Raw genomic sequence first — 26,151 nt, forward strand, 5'->3', positions numbered from 1 at the left:
AATCACGGCCTAGGAAATACCAAATGACTCATGCCAGAATGATAGCCCATTGCCTTGGCCTTACCAGACCCCCCCCCCTAATAAGTCATTGGGCCCAAGTAGGCTAGTTTAGCTATTAAAAATATGAGCTGAACCAGTTTTATATGATCACAACCTTCAGCTAGTGAATACAAAGTGACTCGCGTCAAAATATTAACCACTTTATCGACCATTTCCACAACAACCAATTTCAATGAGAAGAGGGACAAGAGGCTAATAGTAGGTATAAACCGTTGGAGTGTCCTATTTGGCTTTCTATATATTTGGCCATTTGAATGCGGTGACAAGCTCTCCTTAGCTGCATCCAAACAATATATCAACATCGGATTGGATGGAAGTTTTTGCAGTAAAGAATCTGTTTACGGCTGTTTGAGGTAAGTTGTTTTGCTTTGTTGCATAATAGTAGGATTAAACGAGTACTTACCAGTATGAAGTTTGATCTGTATTTTATGAGGAGTTACAGTGAGGGATTAAGTGAAGAACCCAGCTCTACTGCGCATGCGGCATACTTCGAAGCAGCGGTGTGAAATCACAGAATAGACACAATATTTGAAGTAAGATAGTAAAGATCACGAGACATCAGTTTATTAGTTTGATCTATATAATGAGGGTGGGAGCGGCGGGCACTTAATCCCTCACCGTAACTCCTCATAAAATACAGATCAAACTTCATACTGGTAAGTACTCGTTTAATCTTACTATTTTACTTCGGAGTCACGTGAGTGATTCCGTGAAGACTTCAAAGGTCTGTGATTTCAAACCGTGTAACAGTTTTTATTTCACTCACTGCCGAAGTTTATGAGGGAGGAAGTGTTATCGTAATCACCAGTGGATCTGCTTTCAAAAGAAACAGAAAGGTATTTGTTAACAATAACACATAAAAGAGCTCCTCTGAGCTTAAATTAATATTGCAGTTTGTAATATTCTCCTGCAATTAAATCAGGTTTATCAACGGTTTATAATAAAAAATGTTCTGAACGCCGTTCCCTTGACCATTCTGCTGTATTGAAAATGTGGTCAACCGGGACGTCCATTCGTTCAGCCGCTGATACCAATGCTGCCCTAGTGGAATGGGATTAAATGTATTATTATCTATTCCGGCAGCTTTCAGTCCCTGTTTGAGCCACCTTGGAGTGGTTTGGCTCGTACCCCGTCTTGGGTTACTGTGGTTGACCCATAGGCTTTCATCTCCCTCTAAGATTGTGGGTTGTGTCTATATATAGTAGTAGATGGGTCACCACACTCAACCTGGACTCTGGTGGGTAGGCCCGGAATCCCACCAGTGAATAGGGCGTTCCTGGTCCATATAGCCATATAACGACTACAGCACGGAAAACACAGGCGATCTCGACCCTACTAGTTTGTGCCGAACTCATAATCTCGCGTAGTCCCATATACCTGCGAGTTAGATTTTACCAGACCTAAATATGAACGTGATGCGTCTGGGGTAATCACCATGTTATCCAGTCTAGTTTATGGAGTGACCGGAATCTTGAGCGTGTACGAGAGCCATAAGCATGAGCGTTTTTTAAAACATAGATTAAGCAAGCTGAGGGATCTGGCTGGTGCCATTCTCTGAGATATGTCAATATCACACCAATATCCCATACATGGGTATATACCTGGGTGTTTGGGGCTTATATTATAGTTGCCCTTCATAAGTTTACCTTCAGTGGATGGGATCCCATGCTCTGTTGACATGCTGTTTTAGATAAGCAGATAAGGCGCTCCATGCTGTATTTACGGCACTGTAACTCACTTCTTAGTCATGGTGTAGATGTTCCAGGAACTTCAATACGTCAGTGGTTGAATAGTTCGGGATGTTGTCCCTGCGTCGTGGCAGTATTTTACCCATGTTAATTTTTAGTGACTGTTCGCAGGGATGCCGACATGGTGGCAATGGTTTCTTTGGATAATCCCAGTCCCTGGTAAGGTCTATTCAAAACCTGCACCCAGGAGTTTGATGTTTCCCTGGCATGGGTGGCTTGTGCCTGATACTGGGTTGAGTCAGCAACCATGGTCCACTAGGGAAATCCATAGGTGACTCGCCCACCGTGTCGTGATGAACTGGGAACCATGGCTGTGTAGGCCGGTCGGGCACGTTCAATATCTCGGAGACAGATCCCATCTGTATTGTAAAGTGCCCGTCTGATGAGGCAGAAGGGAGGACGGCAAAGCAGAAATTCCCCCTTCCAGCGTGTAGGCATCTATCGCTGCTGCCTCTAATCTGGTTCCTCAGTCACATACATAGGTTACTGGTGATTCCGTCTTGTGCAACCAATTGATATCTGGCTTTCAAACTGCTTAATAACTTTAGCAGATATTTTGGGTTTGACATCTATTCAATGTAATCATAAATTTTACCCCGTGACATGGTGTCTCCCACTGTGTTCTAGCTTCCTAGGACATAGGCAGCTGATAGTTAAAATGTCTTTTGACACACCATTGCCAGATTTGTTTGACCAATTTGTTGCACAATAATGATTATTATGCTCCCCATATGGTTGATATAAGCCACCACCATAGTATTATCAATCCGTAACCACATATGTACGTGCTGCATTTGAAATGCATATGCTTTTTAGCCCAATAGGCGATCACCAATCCCAAGTAGTTGATGCCCGGTATGTGTAGTAACGATGTTTGTGAATTGGTCCATCTGTTACCTGTGCTGGATATGGAGTTTAGTTGCTCCCCAGCCTAAAGTACTGGCATTGGTTTTTAAATAACCAAGTTGGGATTGGTGATGATAATAGGGCTGAAAACTATGCCAAATATATGTCTGCCCACCACCTTAATTGTGATATAGCTTCAGTGGGTACATTCATGATTTGATTATAGTGACCCAAGTATCTTGGCAAAGTAACAGTCATATGGACGGAATTATTATTGAAGCCCAGATAATCCTTGGTAGTTAACGCTTCAATTCTGGTTTATCTGGGCGTGGGATAAACCTCAGCTTTAGGGAGCTGTTTCGTAGCTAGAACTGCTGCCACAGCTAATTCCTTTGTTTCCCCTAATATGAGGATATCATCCAATATATGCCATGATTATGCTTGTTTTCTTAATATTTTCATGGCCATTTATAATAGTTCAGGGCTGAGGTTTAGACCATATGGAATGCTATATGCTCCCATGGTTGCCCTAACCGGGATATCCATTATCCAGGTAAAATTCTTTAGGTATCTATAATGATCCTAGTGTATGGGTATAAGATAGTTAGCATCTTCCATATCAATGCTCCCCATAGGTATCCTTGGGAGATCAGATGTCTGGCAGTGACATAAACCCGTCTCCATCTTAAAGTGTATATACTCAACAGATTTATTTAGTGATATTAGATCAATGATGATGCTACATTCATCATCTTTTGTAGTTTTGGTGAATATATTCGATACAAATTTTAATGGTTCATTTTTACTCCCATGATCCGTTTAGTAACGAGCCTTTTTAGTTCAGCTTGCCTTCTCACTTCTCTTTTCTTAGAGGGAGAAAATGCCCTTTGGGCGCATTGCTGAACTGGCGGTAATATGCCCAATTTGAATTCGTTTTTATCCTCTAATACTGTTGAGTATATTTTAGTTATTTGTGACAGCATCCCATGCTTTATCCACAAGTGTAAATGCCCCCCCATGCAGTTAGTAGAACACCCTTGTTTTAGTGAACTGGGAGGAACCAGACTACCTACCTCCATGCTTGTTGTTTTTTCATGAAGGCGTAGTTTGCTGGTATGCTGGTGCTGTCGGTGGGGCGGCGCATCTTCCCACGGCTCCGCTCTGGGCCCCGTCTAAAAAGAACTATGGGGGTAATGTGAAGCGGTCGCCAGGCTTTCACCAGTCCTTGTTTGATATCGCTGGTGGATGCCGAGGGGTGCTGCCAGCTGGGTGTTGGATGCGATGTCCTGCTCGTCCCATAGCCTGCCTTCATGAGGCGCACAGGTTTAGCTGCCTCTCTTCCCGCAGCAGCGGTTTGCATAGCCCCATATATTCGGGGTTGCGGGCAGGTCTATATGCACCATTGTTCAGTCGAGTATCCCAAATTTGGGAACATCTTAGGCGTCAGCACCCTGGTAGTGCAATGGGATAGTCCTTATCCTGGGAGAGTATAATCCGTGGAAAAGGCGAGCAAAGGTGGTAACATCTTGACCCTTCTGTAGAATTCGCTGCTTGTCTGCGAGTCTACTAGACCCAGCTGCCTGCGGATTTCCCTCTGGAAAGGCCTGCTCCTGCAGGGCTTTTGTTGGGAAGATGGTCGCGTGGAGGAGCCATGTAGTGGCCCACGACACCCAGTAGCTCTTCCTGATCCTGCTCCCCTGGCATACTGCTGTTCTCGTCCGCCTGCCCAGCGTTTAAGCCAGCCCAGCCCTGGCCTCCTTAGCTAGCCTCAAAAGAGGGAGCAAAAGGGTGTGCTAAATTGGAGGAGGCATAGCTCAAACTCCGCTGTTGCATCAATCCCTCGACAAGGGAGATGGCTAGTGCAATAGCACTGGGGTAGGAGTCAGCTCCCTTGGCATTCAGCCAGTGCCCCTTTTCTCCTGGAGGTAAATTCCATGACCTCCTCTGGCTTGGGGAGACAGATATACTTATTTTTGCTGTCTCCAACCTGTGCCAGTTTTGGAGGAAGTTGGCTCCTGTAGAACCTGTAAATTGGTAAGATTTTTGTCTTACCTGTATGTAGAGGCTGCCTGCCGTTTTCCAGGCGGCATTGTGGCGGTTCCCGGGCGGCGATTCTCCTTGTCAGGAGTCTGCAGGGCTGCCGGTCGGGTTTTTAAATTTCCCGCCGGTCTGCTGCTGTTACCAAACAGCTGTTCAGCGGACCGGCATTAGCGCAGCTCCTTGCAGCGGTCCGCAGCGTTTGCGGTCCGGGTAGCGCCTTTTCCCCGTCCACTGTCGGCTCCACGCTGGAGTCGAAACGGGGCCGCTCACCATGCCTCACTTTGCTCCCCCTGGAGCAAAAACCACAAGGCCCGATTAAGGTAAGTACTTACCTCACGTCCTTGGATGCGGGAGCTGCCGACTCCCGCTGGCCGCGTTCTGCACAGCTGTGCGATTATGCCGCATGCGCAGTAGAGCTGGGTTCTTCACGGAATCACTCACGTGACTCCGAAGTAAAATTATAGTTTGCTATTATAATGCAGGGATATCATGCATGATTCAGTTATGGAGTTCAGTTGATAATTTCCATTAAACCAATGCCATGGGGCAATGCCGTGCCCAGAGCACATGGCCCCCTAGAGGTACAATGACTGACACGTGGTTCGGATCCAGTATCACAAGTGCATATAAAATCCCTGTGGAATTTGTGCAATAAACAATGCTATATAGGCCCAAGTACAATTTAAGCTGGAATATTCTGTTATTTGTTGGTGATTTATCTTAAATAGGGATGGACTTTAATTTGATAAGCTTACAGAGTCATCTCCCGTCTTTAAGAAAAACTACGGAAAGCCGTATCAGACATCCTATAGTATGGACATAATTGCAATATCAGTAGTGATGCAGTGAGTGTATGCTTAAAATATTAAACTCAATAATGTTGTTTATTGTCAGGCTGAATTTGTGCCATCATAGGATGTTTTATCTGTGGCACGGTCAGCAAATAGTTTGAAGATACTTGTTCTGTACTTTAGATTCATTACATTCAGTCTCGTGTTTAAAATTGTAAGTATGAATTTTGGTGCATTTGCAATATTTACTTACCATATATCACAGTGGAACATTTGCAATATTTACTGACTCCCAATTCCGTTCATTTCAGGTGACCCCCTACACACTGCCATAGTCAGACATTGGTACGCAGTTTGTCTAACCTAATGTCTCTGGGCTGAAGGTCTAGTAGGCCGGATCCCGAACAAGACAGAGATGGAGTACAGGAAGGAGCTTAATAACACAATATCAATGTCAGCAAAACAGAGGTCGTTGACCTCAGTAAATGAGGTAGTTTACATTCCTCAGTCAGCATCAATGGTGGCGGTTAAGAGATTCATGTTCTTAGGCATAAATAGAACATAGAAAAATACAGAACAGGAACAGGCCCTCCAGGCCACAATGTCTGTGCCTACCATGATGGCAAGATTAACAAATCTCATCTGCCTGCACGTAATCCAAATCCCTACATTCGCTGCAAAGCCGAAAGCTACAAAGACTGTTAAATGCCACTATCATATCTGCCTCCACCACCGCCATGGCAGCAGGTTCCAGGCACTTGTAAAACATTGTAAAAATATCTTGCTGCACACATCGGCTTTATACCTTGTCCCTTTCACCTTAAAGCTATGCTCTCTAGCATTTAACATTTCCCCACTGGGAAAAATGTTCTGTCTACCCGATCGATGCCTCTCGGAATTTTATTTACTTTTATCAGGTCTCCCCACAATCTCCGGCATTCCAAGAGAAAACAATCCAAGTCTGTCCAACCTCTCTTCGCAGCTACCACCCTCTAATCCTCATTCTGGTCAACCACTTCTCCACCCTCTTCAAAGCCTTCACATCCTTCCTGTAACGAGGCAACCAGAACTGCACGCAATACTCCAAATGTGGCGGAACAAAAGTTGTATAAAGCTGCATCACGAATTCCTGACTCTTGTACACAATGCCCCAACCAATGAAGGCAAGCGCCAATCGCCTCCTTTGTCATTCGATTTCCTTTTGCTGTCACTTCCAGAGAGCTCAAGATCACTCTGTACATCAATGCTGTTAAAAGTATTGCCATTGACTGTCTATTTTCCACTTACATTTGACCTTCCAAAATCAACTCCTCATACTTGCTCCGATTAAACTCCATCGGCCATTTCTCTGCCCATTTCTGTAGTTGATCTATATCCCATTGCACACTTTCACAGCCTTCCACACAGTCCACGACCCGTGTAACCTTAGTTTCATCTGCATTTTACGAACCAACCCATCTTAATTTATGTTCATCATTTACATACATCACACACAACAGGGTTCCAGCACAGATCTTTGCAGACCTCCATTGGTCACAGACCTCCAGCCAGCTCATTGTCGTTCCACCACAACCCTCTGTCTTCTATTAGTAAGCCAGTTCTAAATTCATATGACCAAGTCACTGTGCCTTACTAAAACCCATGTAGACAACATCCACATTGATCACTTTCGTCATCAAAATAAACTCAAGTTAGTAAGACACGACCTGCCGTGTAGAAAGCAATGCTGACCGGACCTAATTAACCCATTATTTTCCAAACCCTCTCCTGAAGAATCCTCTCCAAATATCATCAGCAATTCGTCCTGGTCCAACCACCTTGGAACAGTGGCCAAGAAAACACCCCAATGTTTTTATTTCAATGTACAAGTTCAAGTTCAAGTTCGTGAATTTATTGTCATGTGTCCCTGTATAGGACAATGAAATTCTTGCTTTGCTTCAGCACACAGAACATGGTAGGCATTTACTACAAAACAGATCAGTGTGTCCATATACCATAATATAAATATATACACACATGAATAAATAAACTGATAAAGTGCAAATAACAGAAAATGGGTTATTAATAATCAGAGTTTTGTCCGAGCCAGGTATAAAGCATGCGATGAGTGTGTGTTGCAGCCTGGTTTGGCAACTGCTCCTGCCCAAGACCGCAAGAAATTACAGAGAGTTATGTCCAGCACACAAATCAGCCTCTTCCCTACAGACTCCATCTACACCTCATGCTGCCATGGGAAAGCAGCCAACATAACCAAGGACCATTCACACCCCGATCATTCGCTCTTCTCCCATTGCTCATCAGGCAGAAGATACAAACATTTGAAGGCACACACATCACCAGATTCAGGAACACCTACTTCCCCACTGTTATCAGACTAATGAATGGACACCACAGTAGCGAAGGGTGCAAGGCTAAACCTACCAAGTTGCAGCCCTTGCATTTTTTTACCTGCACTTTCCCTCCAGCTGTATCATGATATTTTACACTCAAGTATTTTTTTCTTTACACATGTTTATGGCTTGATTACATGACATTGTATGATTTAACTGGTTAACATGCAAAAAAACGTATCTCGGCACACACAAAAAAATACCCTTTTAAATATTTCCCCTTTCATCTTTATAGTCAGTCACACAGCACAGAAACAGGCCCTTTGGCCCAACTTGACCACATCAACCAATATGTCCCATCTACACTTGTCTGCATTTAGCCCATACCCCTCTAAATCTGTCCTATCCATGTAGCTGTCTAAATGTTTCTTAAACATTGCAATAGTCTCCAACTCAACTGCCTCTAGCAGTTCATTCCATACACCCACTGCCCTTTGTGTAAAAAAGTTACTCCTAGTTTTAGACTCTGAGGAAAAGACTGTGGCAAACCACCTTATCTATGCCCCTCATGATTTGTATCGACTTCTACAAGGCCACCCCTCAGCCCCCTACACTCCAGGGAAAAACATCCTATACTATCCAACTCTCCTTAAAATGCAAACCCTCTAGTCTGAGTCTCATCATCGTTAAACCTTTTTGCCATCTTTCCACTTTAATAACATCCTTCTTAAAAGGGGCGACCAGAAGTGTACACAGTGGCCACAAGTCTCCAAATGTGGCCGTACCTGTCAAGGAAAGGCCTAGTCAGCCACAGCAGGAAACGCAACCACAGCTGAAACATTCCCCTCTCCACAGCAAAACGATGTGAAACCTGCACCATCATCTTGCAGATGGACGGATGCCGACCAGAAGTGTACACTGTACTCCAAATATGGCCGTACCAACAACTGGATTAAAAGGGCAAAGAAACACTAGAATGGTCATTCTCAAAGAGGATGGGAAACTCATAAATGGAATTGAGCGTTTGATGACACTGGGCCTGTACTAGCTGGACTTTAGAAAAATGAGAGGGGACCTCATTGAAATGCACAGAATAGTGAAAGGCTTGGATAGAGTGGATGTGGAGAGGTGTTTCCACTAGTGGGGAGAGTCTAGGACTAGAGGTTAGAGCCTCAGAATTTAAGGACGGTCTTTTAGGAAGGAGATGAGGAGGAATTTCTTTAGTCAGAGGGTGGTGAATCTGTGGAATTCTCTGCCACAGAAGGTTGTGGAGGCAAAGTCAGCGGATATATTTGTCAGAAATAGATAGATTCTTGATTAATGCGAGTGTCAGAGGTTATGGGGAGAAGGCAGGAGAATGGGGTTAGATGGGAGAGATAGATCAGCCATGATTGAATAGCAGAGGAGCTTGATGGGCCGAATGACCTAATTCTGCTCCTTTCACTTACGATCTTATAATAAAATGTCACCAAAGAAACCAACATAATATTTTAAGGGATAGCATGGCTAACATACCTTTTTCCTTTGATCCTTCTGTTTTTCCCGGAATTCCTCCAGCTTTTTGATTTCTTCCCGTAAACTGCTTGCTAGCTGGATGTGTGACAGCCCCACATTCTCAATCTCTGCAAGATAATGAAACACAATTGGTTGTTGTGACAGAAGAGACAGCAGATGCTGGAATCTGGGGTGAAAAAAAACCGCAAAGTGTTGGTGTAACTGGTGCAACAACAGTCCGAAGATGGGTCTCGACCCAAAATATCACAAATTCTTTTTCTCCAGAGGTGCTGCCTGGCCCACTGAGTTACTCCAGCATTTTGTGTCTATCTGTTGGTGTAATTCATTGGGTCAGGCAACATCCATGGAGTGAACGGACAGTCGACGTTTTGGGTCGAGAAACTATTTCCGCATTAAAATATTTTTCCATGCCCAGTATCCCAAAGGCAATTAAATGTGATAACAGCAGAATGGCATGTTTGAAAATGATGGCGCAAAATGCCACCAGCTGTAGTCATCCTCAAACTGTAGAGTATCCTGGACAACACAGCTCATTCCATCCTGAGGAGCACCTTCAGCAACTGATGCAGGACAGAACACCACAGGAGATCCTTCTTCCCTCTGGCTATCAAACTGTACAACTCCTCCCCCTTCTGTCGTGGGGTAGACTGATTCCCCTACCCCTCCCACAATCTTTGTGCAACCCCAATCCTTTCCACTCATCACTTTAATTTCGTGTTTCGTGTATTTTGTGTTTTTATGGCAGATCAATTTCCCTCCTGGGATAAATAAAGTTGTATCGTATCGTTTTGTATCATTTACAAAGATATTGCACCCTGTAAAAATCTAACAATGCCTCAGGGTGAAAATCTACCCTGCATATAAAAACATACCGTTGTTCAAGAAGGAACTGCAGATGCTGGAAAATCGAAGGTACACAAAAATGCTGGAGAAACTCAGCGGGTGCAGCAGCATCTATGGAGTGAAGGAAATAGGTAACGTTTCGGGCTTTCAGGCTGAAGAAGGGTTTCAGCCTGAAACGTTGCCTATTTCCTTCGCTCCATAGATGCTGCTGCACCCACTGAGTTTCTCCAGCATTTTTGTGTACCTATAAAAACATACCATTGGAGGATTTCGGCAGGTCAGGCAGCACCAGTTGACAGGGACTGTTGATTTCATGTGGAAGCCCGCAGGTGATAGACCACAACAGGCAGGTGATAAGTAGTGACTGCATAGGGCTCTGTACATTTATGACTGCAAATGCTGGAGTCTGCTAAGGAGGGAGGGAAGGTGGAGAATGGAACTAGATAACAACATAAAACTGGAACAGGCCTTTTGGCCCAGGATGTCTGTGCCCAACATAAGATTATCATAAGTGTCATAAGCTTCATAGGTCAGGTCTGGGGGAGTTCCCCCCGCCACGGGTACCATGTAATCCCGTGCTACCTGCTCCATGGTCGCATAGTCAGTGACTAAAAGGTCTCCCCCACCTGATTTGCCAGGTGAGGAGGGGGCTGTGGACCCCCAGCAGGACCAAAAACAAGGCCTGTCAAAGGGTGGATGAGCTCCTAGTGATCAATGGCCATCCACACTTCAGTAGAAGTTGCGATCACTGTCGTACATAGCATTGTGAGGCACCGTGCCTGTTGATATTTTCAACGGTAATGATGATGATGATGGTCATCATCATATTCTTACGTTTTCTTTACCACTCTATCTACTGGTGTTGCTACTTTCTGGGAGGTGTGTACTTGGACCCCAAGATCCGTCTCTACATCATTGCTGTTAAGGGTCCTGCCTGTAACTACATACTTTTCCCTTACATTTGACCTCCAAAATTGTAACAGCACACACTTGCCCATATTACACTCTATCTGCCATTCCTCTGCCCATATCTGTGATGAACCCATATCCTTTGACGGCATTCTTCACTGTTCACAACCCCACCAATTAAAAAAAAATTTTTTTTTTTACTAAATCATCTGCAAACCTACTAACCAACCTAACCACATTTTCATAATTTATATATTTCACAAACACTAATTTCTCTGGAACACGACTGATCATGGACCTCTAGCCAGAATAAACCCCATTAACCACTCCACTCAGCCAGTTCCAAATCCAAACCATGAATCCTTTGCAACTTAATCTTCTGGACCAGCCTACATGAAGACCTTGTCAAATGTCGTACCAAATTCATGTAATCAACGTTTACTGCCCTACCTTCATCAGTCACCTTTGTCAACCTCAGAAAACTCTGCCAAGCCACGTACAACGGCATTGCTGATATCCCCTAATTAACCCATTCTCTTCCACATGAGAGTAAATCTTATCCCGAAGAATCCTCTCCATTAGTTTCCCTCCAACTGATGTTTCCCTCCAACTCATTCTGGCTTACAATGTTCTGGATTGTCGCTATTCTCTTAATAAATAAAGGAGCAACACGAATTACTCTTTAGTTCTCCGGAAGCTCACTTTGGCTAGGGAGGATACAGAAATCTTCATCAAGGTCTCAACAATCTCCGCTTGCCTTTCCCAACAACGTGGGATTAATCCTATAAGGCCCTGAGGATCTATCCACCTTTACATTTTGCAAGAGAGCAATACCACCTTCTGTATGACCTCAAAGTGCCCTTGCATATTGGTATACCTCACACTGATCTCACTTCCTCCATGCCCCTCTCCTTTATGAATCTCATTCCATCTAGGTCATGGACCTCTAGCCATCTCACCTACATCCTCTGGCTCCAAGCACAAATCCCCTCCTCTAATCTTGAGTGGTCCTACCCTCTCCCTAGTTATCCTCTTGTTTTTAATGTATAAAAAACCTTTGGATTCACTTTAATCTTACCTACCAATTATACCTTAACAAATGACAGATGATGAGGATATTTATAGGCAACGGCACATGCTGTATGTACAGACGAATATTCTCTTGCGTAAATTTGGTGCGTGTGCAGATGTGGTGAAGATGTCGCTATTTAGAGCATACTGCACACCCCTCTACACTGCGTACCTGTGGTCGAACTATGGAAAGACAAGTTTGCAGAGACTAAAGGTGGCATATAACGATGCCATGAGAACACTGCTAAGGAAACCTAGATGGTGTAGTGCCAGTAATATGTTTGTGGCTGCAGGAGTCAGTACTTTAGAAGCTATCCAAAGAAATCATATGTATAAATTCATTTGCAGGATAAATGACTCTAAAAATGTGCTTATTGTGGCCTTGTCAAACATAAGGGTTAGCACTACACGCTACGAATCCCAGCTGTGGAGACACTGGTATCGTTGTCTCGTTGTAAGACATTGATCATTCTTTTAATCTGGATTTTTAATTCATGTATTGTGTTTTTTTTTAATATATAATTTATGATGCTTTTATAAGTCCTATACTAAGATTTTATGTACTTTATGATATTTTTTAATATGCAATGCATTTTTATGTAATGTTGCCCCTTGTCTGGAACTCAAGTCCGTAATAACGTTTATTATTATTATTATTATTATATTTCATGGCCGTCGGTGCCCTTGTAATTTCCTGCTCAAGCTTTCTACATGTTTAGTTCAGAGATATAGGGTGGAAACTGTATCGGTTGTCCATGCTGACCATCGATCCCCACACACTAGTGCCAAGTTATTCCACATTTGCATCTTACACACTGGGGACAATTTATAGAAGCCAATTAACCTATAAATCTGCATGTCTTTGGAATGTAGGAGGAAAACCGGAGCAACTGGAGGAAACCCATGCAGCCACAGGGAGAACATACAAACTCCATACAGACAGCGCCCAAAGTCAGGGTCAAACCAGAGTCTCGGGTGCTGTAACTCTACCACCCTTCTGCTGTGTCCCTTATTGAAAGCATTATTAAACTTGTTCAGAGCAGTATGTTTGTGCGTTGCTGTGGTACTGGGCCATTCCATCACCAATAGCATGAGTAGAAGTCAAGTGTCCTTCACAGGGAGGGATGATGGCACTTCGACTAAGTGGGAGAGGGGAAAGAAACTGGATAACAGGAGGCCAGGATGGGAGATTTTGTGGCAAGAGAAACTGGACGGATTGTTTTGAGAGAGGAAGAAACATATCTGTAATTATATGCGAGTTATCTGAAATTGAAAAATTCAGTGTTCACACCAATTATTTAAAGGCTACCTGATGAGTTGCTGTTTTTCTAGAGGAAGACGCTGCAGACGCTGGTTTACACCAAAGATAGATAAAACGCTGGAGTAACTCAGCAGGCCAGGCAGCATCTCTGGAGAGAAGGAATGGGTGACGTTTTGGGCTGGGACCCTTCTTCAGGCTGAGACATGGAGATATGGAAGGGTAAGGTGTGAAAACACAGATCATAAGAGCAATAATCAAGGAAATAAAGAATGGTACATTCTTAGCCGAGGGGAAGGTGACTAAGAGGCACTCGATCAGTAATATTTAATCAGGAGGACAATGAAACTAATTGGAAAAACTAGCGTGGGGGAAACGGAGAGGGTTACTTGAAGTTAGAGAAATCAATATTCATACCGCTGGGTTGTAATGCCCCTGTCCCACTTAGGAAACCTGAACGGAATCCTCTGGTGACCTTGCGCCCCACCCAAGGTGTCCGTGAGGTTGCCGGAGGTTTTGGTCACTCTCCCTAAGGGTCGAAAGTGGTTTCCGCTTGGTCGAGGCTTCTTCTATGTTCCTGCGATTATTTCAACAAATTCAAAACCGGCCTCGACTAAAAATAGGTTGCCGTTTGGTCGAAGCCGGTGGAGTGGGGTCGCTATTTACTTACAGGCAGTCGAAGGCCATCTCCTTCACCGAGGGAACATTTTGATTGGCCCATTGGAGTTTTCAGCAAATATCCTATAGGATCTTTGGTTTTCAGGACCTAGAAGACCCGCCCACTAACTTTATTCTTCTAACTTCTTAAAACTGTCTCCTCTCCTTCTCCCCCCCCCCTTCCTCCCACACTCTCTAAAGGACTTGCCGTGCTCTGTGGTCGAGGCTTTCCAGGCGAGTGACCAAAACCTCTGGCAACTCACGGAAACCTTGGGTGGGGCGCAAGGTCACTAGAGGTTTCCGTTCAGGTTTCCTAAGTGGGACAGGGGCATTAGTTGCCCGTGAAATATGAGGTGTTGTTCCTCCAATTTGAGCTAGTCAGAATGAGGCCCAACACAAATTGTGACTATCGTTTTCCGAGATAGTGTTTAGTTTCACCATGGCAGCAGAGAACAGACAGGTCAGTGTGGGAAGGGGAGTTCAAATAGTTAACACTCAGGAGCTCAAGTTGACCATTGTGAAATGAGCGCAGATGCTGCCCGACTGTATATTGCATCTATTATATACAATATAAAATGTATTAATTAATCCCCCCTGTAGAAATGAGGGTTGCAATTGTATGATAGGAGTGATCTTTAGGTATTTCAAATGTACACTGAATCCCAAAGCCAGCCTGCCCTGTCCAAAGTTTGTTAATTTTGTCTCCTTATCCAAAACATATCACCTCACAGTTGCTGACAGTCTAAGATCAGGTGTTTGGCAAGAACAGCAGCCTCTTTATTCAAGTAACAGACTCGAGCACCCTAAATTCTACTTAGTAGATAGTTAGGAGGAAGGGGCGAGAAGGGGGGGGGAAGAAGGAATGGAGACAGTTTTAAAAAGTTAGAAGAATAATGTTAGTGGGCATTTTACCTTCCGGTGGGTCTTCTAGGTCCTGGAAACCAAAGATCTTTGCTGAAAACACCAATGAATAGTGAGGTCCAAATAGTGAAGGTAAACTTTGTACAGCTCTTCGACGGAGTTTCAAGTAATAATAAGCCAAAAGACTAGTGTGTGCTGACCGGATATTGAATCAGAGAAGATTAACACTTACGTTGTTTAAAGACGTCGAATGCCCTCTTCAGCGTACTAGAGTTGGGGGGGAAAAATAAATAAATCAGGTGAATAGCTTGGAGTGCATGACATGTCGGCCATCGTCACGCCAGTCATTTAGTCACTTCATGTGCACAGGTCTCGTACTTAAGATTTTGTTTCCACTGCCTTTCTTTCCAACCCCAGCTGAACAATGCAGTGACCTAAGGTACACAAAAATGCTGGAGAAACTCAGCGGGTGCAGCAGCATTTATGGAGCGAAGGAAATAGGCAACGTTTCGGCACGAAACGTTGCCTATTTCCTTCGCTCCATAGATGCTGCTGCACCCGCTGAGTTTCTCCAGCATTTTTGTGTACCTTCGATTTTCCAGCATCTGCACTCCCTTCTTAAATGCAGTGACCGAGAAGCGTTTCAAATACGTACACTCTAGATGAGACTTTATTTTGGGAATTTACTGTCTGTTCATTGACTGCTCCAGAGAAAGTTAAGTCAACTATATTTAATTGTCTGGGTCGTGTATAGGCCAGATAAGGAAGGGGGTGGAGAAAGGAAAAAAGTTCCATTTAAATTACAATCATTGCCAAACTTAATTCAAAAAGTTATTAGATTTCTTGAGTGCAGTTTTAGACTTTACCTTACACTTGAGTTACAGCACGGAATCAGGCACTTTGGCCCACCGAGTTCGCAGCAACCAGCAATCCCCGTACACTAGCACTATCCTACTCACTAGGGACAATTTACAATATTACCAAAAGCCAATTAACCTACAAACCTATATGTCTTTGGAGTGTGGGAGGAATCCGGAGCTGCTGGATAAAACCCATGTAATTACAGGTAGAACGTTATAAACTCCATAGAGACAGCACTCGTAGTCAGTATCGAACCCGGGACCCTAGCGCTGTAAGGCAGCAACTCTACCACTGCGCCATGGTGCTGCCCGGCTGGTTTTGTGACCGGCAATAAGGACATTCACAATCTCTAAGAGACTACTCCAGTGGCATTAATGAAACTCCAACACCTATAATTCCCGAGAACGCAGGGGAGGAAGAAATACAATATTATTGTGCCCCTGGAGAAAGGGAATTCGGCATCAGTACCCAATAAGGCCAACAGAATGTGTAGAAAAGAACTGCAGTTGCTGGTTTAAATGGAAGGTAGGCACAATATGCTGGAGTAACAAAAGCAGCATCTCTGGAGAGAAGGAATGGGTGACGTTTCAGGTCGAGACCCTTCTTCTGACTGATGTCAAGGGAGTGGGATAGAATGTAGTCGGAGGCAGTAAGACGGGTGTGAGAGCTGGGAAGAGGGAGGGGATGGAGAGAGAGGGAAAGCAAGGGCTATTTGAAGTTAGAGAAGTCAATGTTCATACCGCTGGGGTGTAAGCTACCCAAGTGAAATATGAGGTGCTGTTCCTCCAATTTGCACTGGGCCTCACTCTGACAATGGATGAGGCCCAGGACAGGAAGGTCAGATTGGGAATGGGAGGGGGAGGGGGAGCTAAAGTGCTGAGCAACCGGGAGATCAGGTAGGTTAAGACGGACTGAGCGGAGGTGTTCGGCGAAACGATCGCTGAGCCTGTGCTTGGTCTCACCGATGTACAGAAACTGACACCTGGAACAGAGGATACAGTAGATTAGGTTGGAGGAGGTGCAAGTGAACCTCTGCCTCCCCTGAAAAGACTATCGCGGTCCTTGGATGGAGTCGAGGGGGGAAGTAAAGCGACAGGTGTTGCATCTCCTGCGGTTGCAGCGGAGAGTACCTGGGGAGGGTGTGGTTTGGGTGGGAAGGGACACACATGGTTAAGGCATTCTCAACACCAACTTGAAGGGTCTAAAACACCAGTAGAAAAACATTCAAAAAAGCGACTGAATTCTTGGCTTTTCAAAGCAAGTCTAGGTCTATCCCAAAGAGTAATGTGCTAGTATTGTTCACATCCAAGATCGAGAGAGTTATCAACTATAAATATTTAATACATTCTGGAAGCTGGAGATGAAACAAAAGGTACAGAGGCAATGAAGGGGTGTCAAACTGTATCTGCTGCTAGGTCTGGTGGTGAGTTTCATGGCCAAATGTTTCTCAGAAACATGGAACTATGAGTAAAGTGCTGCTTCCAGCCAAGGTGCTCAGCGTTGACTCTGTGCTCAGCTCCGATTTTCTCATGACTGAATATTGTAACATTTTGAGAAAAATTCACCTCGGAAAATGCTCACAAAACTTACTTCAGTTCATTCTGACCACACACTTTCTTCGACAATGAAACCAAATCCTTCCCGTACTTCTCCTCGATGGATACCCTGGTTGACAGAAATGCAGCATTACATCATGGACAATGGTAATAATTAGACTCTAGATACATGAATAGTTACCTTTTGACGATTATACTGAGCAAGTAAACACAAAAACACCCAAAAACTAACCACAGCCTTGGATCCCACCAGACAAGAGCATGTGGAACTTCTCAATAGCCACATGCAATGGATGCCCATCTCTCGGTGAAGAAGTGATATTCACAATATCTAAGTGAGTACTCCAGTGTCATATATCAAACTACAACAGCCATAATTCCCGAGGAGGCAGGGGAAGAAGAATTACGCCAAAGGGTATTATTGTACCGAAGATTTGACACAAAATGCTGGAGTAACTCAGCGCGACAGGCAGCATCTCTGGATAGAAGGAATGGGTGATGTTTTGGGTTGAGACCCTTCTTCAGACTGAGAGTTAGGGGAGAGGGAGATAGAGATAAGGAAGTGTAAGACGTAAAAATGGGACATCAAAGGGGATGGGACCAAGGAAAAAGTAGAATAGATGATTATTAGCCAAGAGAAGGTGACAACGAAGCATAGAGATAAAAGGAAATTTGGCATTAGTGCCCAATAAGGCAGACAGAATCCCAATGTACATGGTTAGGCATTCCTAACGACTACTGATGGGTCCAAAAAGCCAGTGGATCAAACAACCATCTGCACTCTTGTCTTTCCAATGCTAGGTCAATATCAAATATTTATGCGCATATATTATAAACAAAAGGTGCAGGGCTTTTTCATATTTACTTCAAAAGGATTAGACATGCAGGTGAAATTGACTGCAATTGAGTTTGCTGTATGCAGCTCAGTATCAATGGTATAATTTATGACTATTTTCCAGGCTCAACCAGGTAGGTTTACGGTCTGTTTAAAAAAAAATTAACAATCATGTCGCATCTTATAAATGTGACTACTTAGCAACCCCAACCTTGCACTGTGAATGGACGGGCCGATTACACAGTGCAACCTGGAAAAGATGGGCAGTGAGTGCACAGAAGAAACCTACTCTCAACGTGTCGGACATTAAGCCAGACCTCCGATAGCATTTTGAAAGATGCCATTTTTGAACGGCAGCACAGCGGCACAGCTGGTTGAGCTGCTGCCTCACAGCGCCACAGACCCGGGTTCGATCCTGACCTCTGGTGCTGTCTGTGTGGAGTTTGCATGTTTTCCCTGTGACCGCATGGGTTTGCCCCGGATGTTTCCACATCCCAAAGACATGTGTGTTTGTAGGTTAATTGGCCTCTGTAAATTGCCGCTAGTGTGCAGACAGTTGGTGAGGAAGTGGGATAACTAGCGCGGACTCAGTGGGCCTAAGGGCCCATTTCCATGCTGCTTTCCAAATTAGCTTTCTAATTAGTTCAAGTCCCGTTGCTGTTTTAGGCTCTGCTGCCATTTTGGTAATATTTACTCATTCATGACAATTAACTGCTCTTAAAACAAAACCATCACCACATTGTTGATTGTCTTACCAATTATCTGCAAACCGGTGTTGATAGAAAAGATTTGGCCCCGTGAACTGCATCACATTCTCCATCGTGTCTAAAGGGCCTGTCCCACGAGCATGCGACTCCATGCGGCGAGCGCGATCTAACGTGGTCGCTTGAGCCGTACGGCCTCGTGGGGCCGGTCCCACCTCAATCGACGGAGCCGTATGGAGTTGTGCGGGGCTGGTTCAGACATCATGCGGGCTCCGAAAAGCTGACACTGTCCAAAAATCCCGCGCGGTAACGGCCTGTTGGCCTGCAGCCGCATTGAGACCGTACGCAGCGCCTCGATGGCCGTACGCAGCGTCTTGATGGCGTACGCCTAGCGCATGGCGTTGTGTGATGACGTAACCACCCGACGCTGTGCGACGTCCAAATTCAGTCGGCCCGCCTCCTGCCCAGCTGATTGGTGAGTATGATGTCGGGACCAGCTCATTACGGCTCTGCGGCTGGAAGTGGGACCGGCCCCGCGAGGCCGCACGCCTCAAGCCACCACGTTTGGCCGCGCTTGCCGCATGCAGCCGCATGCTGGTGGGACAGGCCCTTTACCCTCCACATCACCAAACTCTCAAAGTAAATGAAACCCTATGCTGCTGGTACTATTCAGTTTCAGAGTCGGATCATAATAAGACCTGGAGTGCTTGGAGAACGAGTCTGGTGCAGTTAATAGCAACACCAAAGCTAGTGAACTGAGAGCTAATTGAAATAGCCATGAATTGAGTAACATTAATATGATGTCATCAGCAGCATTAGTTTTGACGCAAATACATTAATGAAATAGTAGTCAAGATTCAAGAGTGTTTAAATGTCATATGTACCGACTACGGAAAAATAAAATTTAACTTGCAATAGTATAACAATCCTGTGAACACAATACACATAGATATAACGTGTAAAAAGCTAAATTTAGATATGAAGATTACAGGTAAGTTCATAAGACATAGGTGCATATTTTGGACATTCGACCCATCGGACCTACCCCACCATTCAATCACCGTTCTATCTTTCCTTCTCAACCTCATTCTCCTGCCTTCTGCCCGTAACCTTTGATACCCTTACTAATCAAGAACCTATCAATCTCTGCTGTAAAACTTCCCTATGACTTGGCCACCACAGCCATCTGTGGCAACAAATGTCACAGATTCACCAGCCACTGGCTAAAGAAATGTCTCCTCATCTCCTTTCTATCGGTACGTCCTTTTATGCTAAAGCTATGACCTCTGGACCTAGACTCCCCCACTAGTGAAAACACCCTCTCCTCATCCAATCTATCCAGGCCTTCCAATTATATATTGGTTATATTAAATCTGAATTCTATTACTTCAGAAGTCAAGAATGCAGAGAATCCTATTGGTATTAGTTTATTATTATCACATGTACCAAGAAAGAGTGGAAGCCTTTTTTGTTTGTGTGTGTCCAGTCAAATCAGATAATACCAGGCATGAATACAATCACCACTATTTAAATATTATGGTCAATTTCATTAAGACTCATGGAAACAAATGCTATTAAATATAAATAGGTTTGGAAGGGATTACTGGTAAAAGTGGCGATGTAATTTATCATACGGAAATGAGATTGCTCATCAGGAAGTGTCTTTAAAACATTTGTGAATTTGATACCAAAAGTCAGAAGTGTCTTTAAAAAATGAAAGCAAAGCCCATAACTTGGAGGCTGCTGACTGGTCACTTCACATCTTATATTCTCCCATTTTCTGAAAGCGTAGAGAAAGGTCATTCAGACCATCGGGTATACACACTTTCCCCATGACCTACTCTCTTTTATATTCCCATCTACCTCTCCCACCTACATCAGGGGTTATTGACACAGAGTCATAGTGATACAGTGTGGAAACAGGCCATTCTGCCCAACTTGCCCATACTGTCCCAGCTACACTAGTCCCACCTGCCTGCACTTGGTCCATAGCGCTCCAAACCTGTCCTATACGTGTACATGTCTAAAGGGCCTGTTCCACGAGCATGCGCCTGCATGCGGCAAGCGCGACCTAACATGGTCGCTAGAGCCATACGGCCTCGCGGGGCCGGTCCCACTTCGATCGCTGGAGCACGGGGTCCGAAAAACTGACCGTGTTCAAAAATTCTACGCGGCAATGGCCTGCCGGCCCGCAGCCACCTCGACATCGTATGCACCACCTCGACGGGCGTGCACAGCATCTCAATGCCGTACGCAGCGTCTTGACGCCATACGTCACACACGAACTTCCCGCGGACTTCGCTGGAACTTCACGTCACTCACTCGACCTCCACGCGGCCCCCGCTTCTGGTTTGGTCGCGTCGACGCATGCAGGCGTATGCTGGTGGGACCGGCCCTGTACGGGGATCACTCGACCTCCGCGCGCGGCCCCCGCTTCCGGTTTGGTCGCGCTTGCCTTGGATTCCTATTAAATCTTTTCCCCTTCATCTTGAAACTGTGTCCTCTGGTCCTCGATTCCCCTGCTCTGGGCAATAGACTCTGTGCATCCACCCGATCTATTCCTCTCATGATCTTATACACCTCTATAAGATCACCCCTCAACCTCCTGCGCTCCAAGGAATAGAGACCCAGCCTACTCAACCTCTCCCGAAAGCTCACACCCTCTAGTCCTGGCAACATCTTTGGGATGTGGGGAGAGAGAGGTGGGTGGGGGGAGGGAACAAAACACAAGAATACCTGAGGGAAAACCCCAATCCTTTCCACTCATCACTTTAATCTCATGTTTCATGTACCTTGTGTTTTTTGACTGTTGGCAGAATAAATTTCCCTCCTGGGATAAATAACGTTCGGTCATATCGTATCGCATGTGACAAAGGTATTGAAACCAGCAGCCCCAGCAGAGGGGCTTCCTGCTAGAGGGGACTGTGCAGTTGTCAGATGAATACAATTCCTCTTTCCTTCTACTCGGTATCTCGAGGGAGGAAAGGACATTGACGAAGAACATAAGTCAAACTGAAGTGATGCTAAATCTGCAAGAAATACAGAAGAGAAACTTGTCTGGGTTTTATGCAGACTATGGATAATCCTTCTATCACTTGGCTAACTGCTATGGCTGAACGCTTTGAGCAGTCATGAAGTTTCTTTTTGACTACCTGCTAATCTTTGGTGCAAATGAAAGGCTGTCAAAGCTGCAACTGAAAGTCACACTGACCTTGAGGCCAGGTTGCCCTCCTGTTAGAAAGATGCAAATGCTTCGTTAGCAAATGTTAATTTAATTATAGTCATAGAGTGATAGTGTGGAAACAGGCCCTTCGGCCCAACTTGCCCACACCGGCCAACTACACTATCTACAGTGTCCCATCTACACTAGTCCCATCTGCTTGCATTTGGCCCATATCCCTCCAAACTTGTCATATCCATGTATAGAAACAAAGAACCATAGAAAATAGGTGCAGGAGTAGGCCATTCAGCTCTTCGAGTCTGCACCGCCATTCAATATGATCATGGCTGATCATCCAACTCAGAATCATGTACCTGCCTTCATACCCCCTGATACCTTTAGCCACAAGAGCCACATCTAACGCCCTCTTAAATATAGCCAATTAACTGGCCTCAACTACCTTCTGCGGCAGAGAATTCCAGAGATTCACCACTCTCTGTGTGAAAAATGTTTTTCTCATCTAGGTCCTAAAAGATTTCCCCCTTATCGTTAAACTGTGACCCCTTGTTCTGGATCTTTCTGTTTTTTAAATGTTGTGATAGTACCAGCCTCAACTACCTCTTCTGGCAGCTTGTTCCATACACCCACCTGTGGAAAAAGTTACCCCTCACATTCCTATTAAATCTTTTCCCCTTCACCTTAAACCTATGTCTTCTGGTCCTCGATTCCCCTATTCTGGGCAAGAGACTGTGCATCTACCCGATCCATTCCTCTCATGATTTTATATACAATATAATTATTTTATAGATTTTGTAATTATTAAAGCCATACATAGTTACAAGCAGAGGGTTCCTCGGGCATAATGTGACTTAGTTCACTGCTTTTGAGTCTATTTAGTAAGTCCAACATAATTTTTAACATTACCAAACATGACACCATCAAAATCATTATCTATGATCTGGCCGCACTGTTAATTAATTCCGATTCAGTAAAATTATGTTCATGAACAATCAAAGCCAGAAACATTCATCATGCCAGTCAGCATCTGAGATTGGGGACGTGCCCAAATGCCAGGTAGCCAATGTGACGATGCTAAGATAGGCCGGTTAACAAGACGTGAAAAGAGGATTAGGGACTTGCAAATAAGTTTTGACGGGCTCAGCCAGTGGGGAAGAATTTGTAGATGGAGTATAACAAAGGAAGATATGTTGGAAGTTTAGTTTAAAGATGCAGCAGTGAAACAGGCCCTCCAGCCCACGTCAACCGTCCAATTATACTAGTTATCCCACTAACACCGCAGGGCCAATTAACCTACAAACCCGCCCATCTTTGGTATGTGGGAGGACAAGTGAAGATGAATGTAGGTCCCTTACAGTAGTCAGAGACAGGTGAATTTATGACGGGAATCAAGGAAATCGCAGAGCAGTTAAATTAGTACTTTGGTTCTGTGTTCGCGAAGGAAAACACAAACAATCTCCCGGAAATACTAGGGGGCCGAGGATTTAGTGGGAGGGAGGAACTGAAGGGAATCCACATTAGTCAGAAAATGGACTGAAGGCAGATAACTCACCAGGGCCTGATAGCCAGCATTGCAGAGTACTCAAGGAGGTTGCGCTAGAAATCGTGGATGCATTGGTGATCATTTCTCAATGTCCTCTCGACTATGGACCAGTTCCTGTGGACTGGAGGTTAACCAATGCAACTCCACTTTTTAAGAATGGGGGGAAGAGAGCGAAAATGGGGAATTATAGACCAGTTAGCCTTACATCCATAATGGGGAAGATGCTGGAGTTGATTATTAAAGATGCTACAGCAGCGCATTTGGAAAGCAGAGACAGGATCGGTCAAAGTCAGCATGGATTTATGAAGGGGAAATCATGCTTGGCTAATCTTTTGGAATTTTTTGAGGATGTAACAAATAGAATGGATAAGGTAGAGCCAGTGGATATGGTGTATTTGGACTTTCAAAAAGCCTTTGATAAGGTCCCACACAAGAGATTAGTGTGCAAAATTAGAGCATATTGTATTGGAGGTAGGGTATTGACGGATAGAGAACTAGTTGGCAGAAAGGAAGCAAAGAGTAGGAATTAACAGGTTATTTTCAGAATGGCAGGCAGTGACTAGTGGGGTGCCACAAGGCTCACTGCTGGGACCTCAGTTGTTTACAATAAGATTAGACGAGGGAATTAAATGTAACATCTCTAAATTTGCGAATGACACAAAGCTGGGTGGCAGTGTGAGCTGCGAGGAGGATCCTATGAGGCTGAAGGGTGACTTGGATAGGTTGGGTGAGTGGGCAGAAGCATGGCAGATGCAGTATAATTTGGATAAATGCGAGGTTATCCACTTTGATGGCAAGAACAGGAAGGCAGATTATTATCTGAATGGTGTCAGATTAGGAAAAGGGGAGGTGCAACGAGACCTGGGTGTGCTTGTACATCAGTCACTGAAAGTAAGCATGCAGGTACAGCAGGCAGTGAAGAAAACCAATGGCATGTTGGCCTTAATTGCGAGAGGATTTGAGTTTAGAAGCAAGGAGGGCCTACTGCAGTTGTACAGGGCCCTGGTGAGACGCACCTGGAGTATTGTGTACAATTTTGGTCTCCTAATTTGAGGAAGGACATTATTGCTATTGAGGGAGTGCAGCGTAGGATCACCAGGTTAATTCCCAGGATGGCGGGACTGACGTATAATAGACAATAGACAATAAGTGCAGGAGTAGGCCATTCGGCCCTTTGAGACAGCACTGCCATTTAATGTGATCATGGCTGACAATCCACAATGATGAAAGAATGGGTCGATGGGGCTTGTATTCGCTGGAATTTAGGATGAGAGGGAATCTTTTAGAAACATATAACAATCTTAGAGGATTGGACAGGGTAGATGCAGATTTTTTTTTCCTGATGTTGGGAGTGTCCAGAACCAGGAGTCACAGTTTAAGAATAAGGGGTAGACCACTTAACAGTGAGATAAGGAAAAATGTTTTCACCCAGAGAGTTGTGAACCTCTGGGAATTCTCTGCCACAGAAGGCAGTGGAGGCCAATCACTGGATGTTTTCAAGAGAGATTTAGATTTAGCTCTTCGGGTTTAGGGAATCAAGGGAAATGTGGAAAAAAGCAGGAACGGGGTTCTGATTTTGGATGATCAGCCATGATCATATTGAATGGCGGTGCTGGGTCCAAGGGCTGAATGGCCTGCTCCTGCACCTATTTTCTATGTTTCTATGAAACCAGAGCACACAGAGGAAATGTGGTGCAGACAGCACCTGAGGTCAGGAATAGACAATAGACAATAGGTGCAGGAGTAGGCCATTCGGCCCTTCGAGCCAACACCGCCATTCAATGTGATCATGGCTGATCATCCCCAATCAGTACCCCGTACCTGCCTTCTCCCCATATCCCCTGACTCCGCTATCTTTACAAGCCCTATCTAGCTCTCTCTTGAAAGCATCCAGAGAACCTGCCTCCACCGCCCTCTGAGGCAGAGAATTCCACAGACTCACAACTCTCTGTGAGAAAAAGTGTTTCCTCGTCTCCGTTATAAATGGCTTACCCCTATTCTTAAACTGTGGCCCCTGGTTCTGGACTCTCCCAACATCGGGAACATGTTTCCTGCCTCTAGCGTCTTATACCTTAACAATTTTACATGTTTCAATAAGATTCCCTCTCTTCCTTCTAAACTCCAGAATGTAGAAGCCCAGCCTCTCTCTCTCATATTCTCTCAGCATATGATAGTCCCGCCATCCCGGGAATTAACCTTGTAAACCTACGCTGTACTCCCTCAATAGCAAGAATGTCCTTCCACAAATTAGGGGACCCAAACTGCACACAATACTCCAGGTGTGGTCTCACTAGGGCCCTGTACAACTGCAGAAGGGCTCTGGCGTTTGACAGCAGCTCTACTTCTGCGCCATGAGCTGAAAGTAAATTATTATTTAAATGAAACGAGGGTATAAAATATTGCAATGCAGAGGAATCCAGAGTCCCATGCAGAGAGTTAGCATAAGGTGCAAGAAATAGTTAAAAGGCAAAAATACACTTTGGCCTTCATTGGAATGGGCATGGAGTATAGAGATAGAGAAGTTCTGATGCAACTTTGCGGAACA

The 26,151-nt window shown here is 44.6% G+C and overlaps 1 protein-coding gene across 1 annotated transcript in view; it reads right to left on the reverse strand.

Moving 5' to 3' along the window:
- Positions 1-26,151, reverse strand: part of pstpip2 (proline-serine-threonine phosphatase interacting protein 2) — a 124,274-nt gene that overhangs the window by 55,596 nt on the left and 42,527 nt on the right. Inside the window, exons 3-5 of the mRNA XM_055654827.1 lie at positions 17,381-17,455; positions 15,162-15,196; positions 9,331-9,437 (exon numbers count right to left, since the gene is read on the reverse strand). Of these exons, the coding sequence (XP_055510802.1) occupies positions 9,331-9,437; positions 15,162-15,196; positions 17,381-17,455 (217 nt within the window). The remainder of the gene's footprint in view (positions 1-9,330; positions 9,438-15,161; positions 15,197-17,380; positions 17,456-26,151) is intronic.

Source organism: Leucoraja erinacea, chromosome 1 (genome assembly GCF_028641065.1).
Source record: "Leucoraja erinacea ecotype New England chromosome 1, Leri_hhj_1, whole genome shotgun sequence".
In the NCBI taxonomy this organism is placed as follows: Eukaryota; Metazoa; Chordata; class Chondrichthyes; order Rajiformes; family Rajidae; genus Leucoraja; species Leucoraja erinaceus.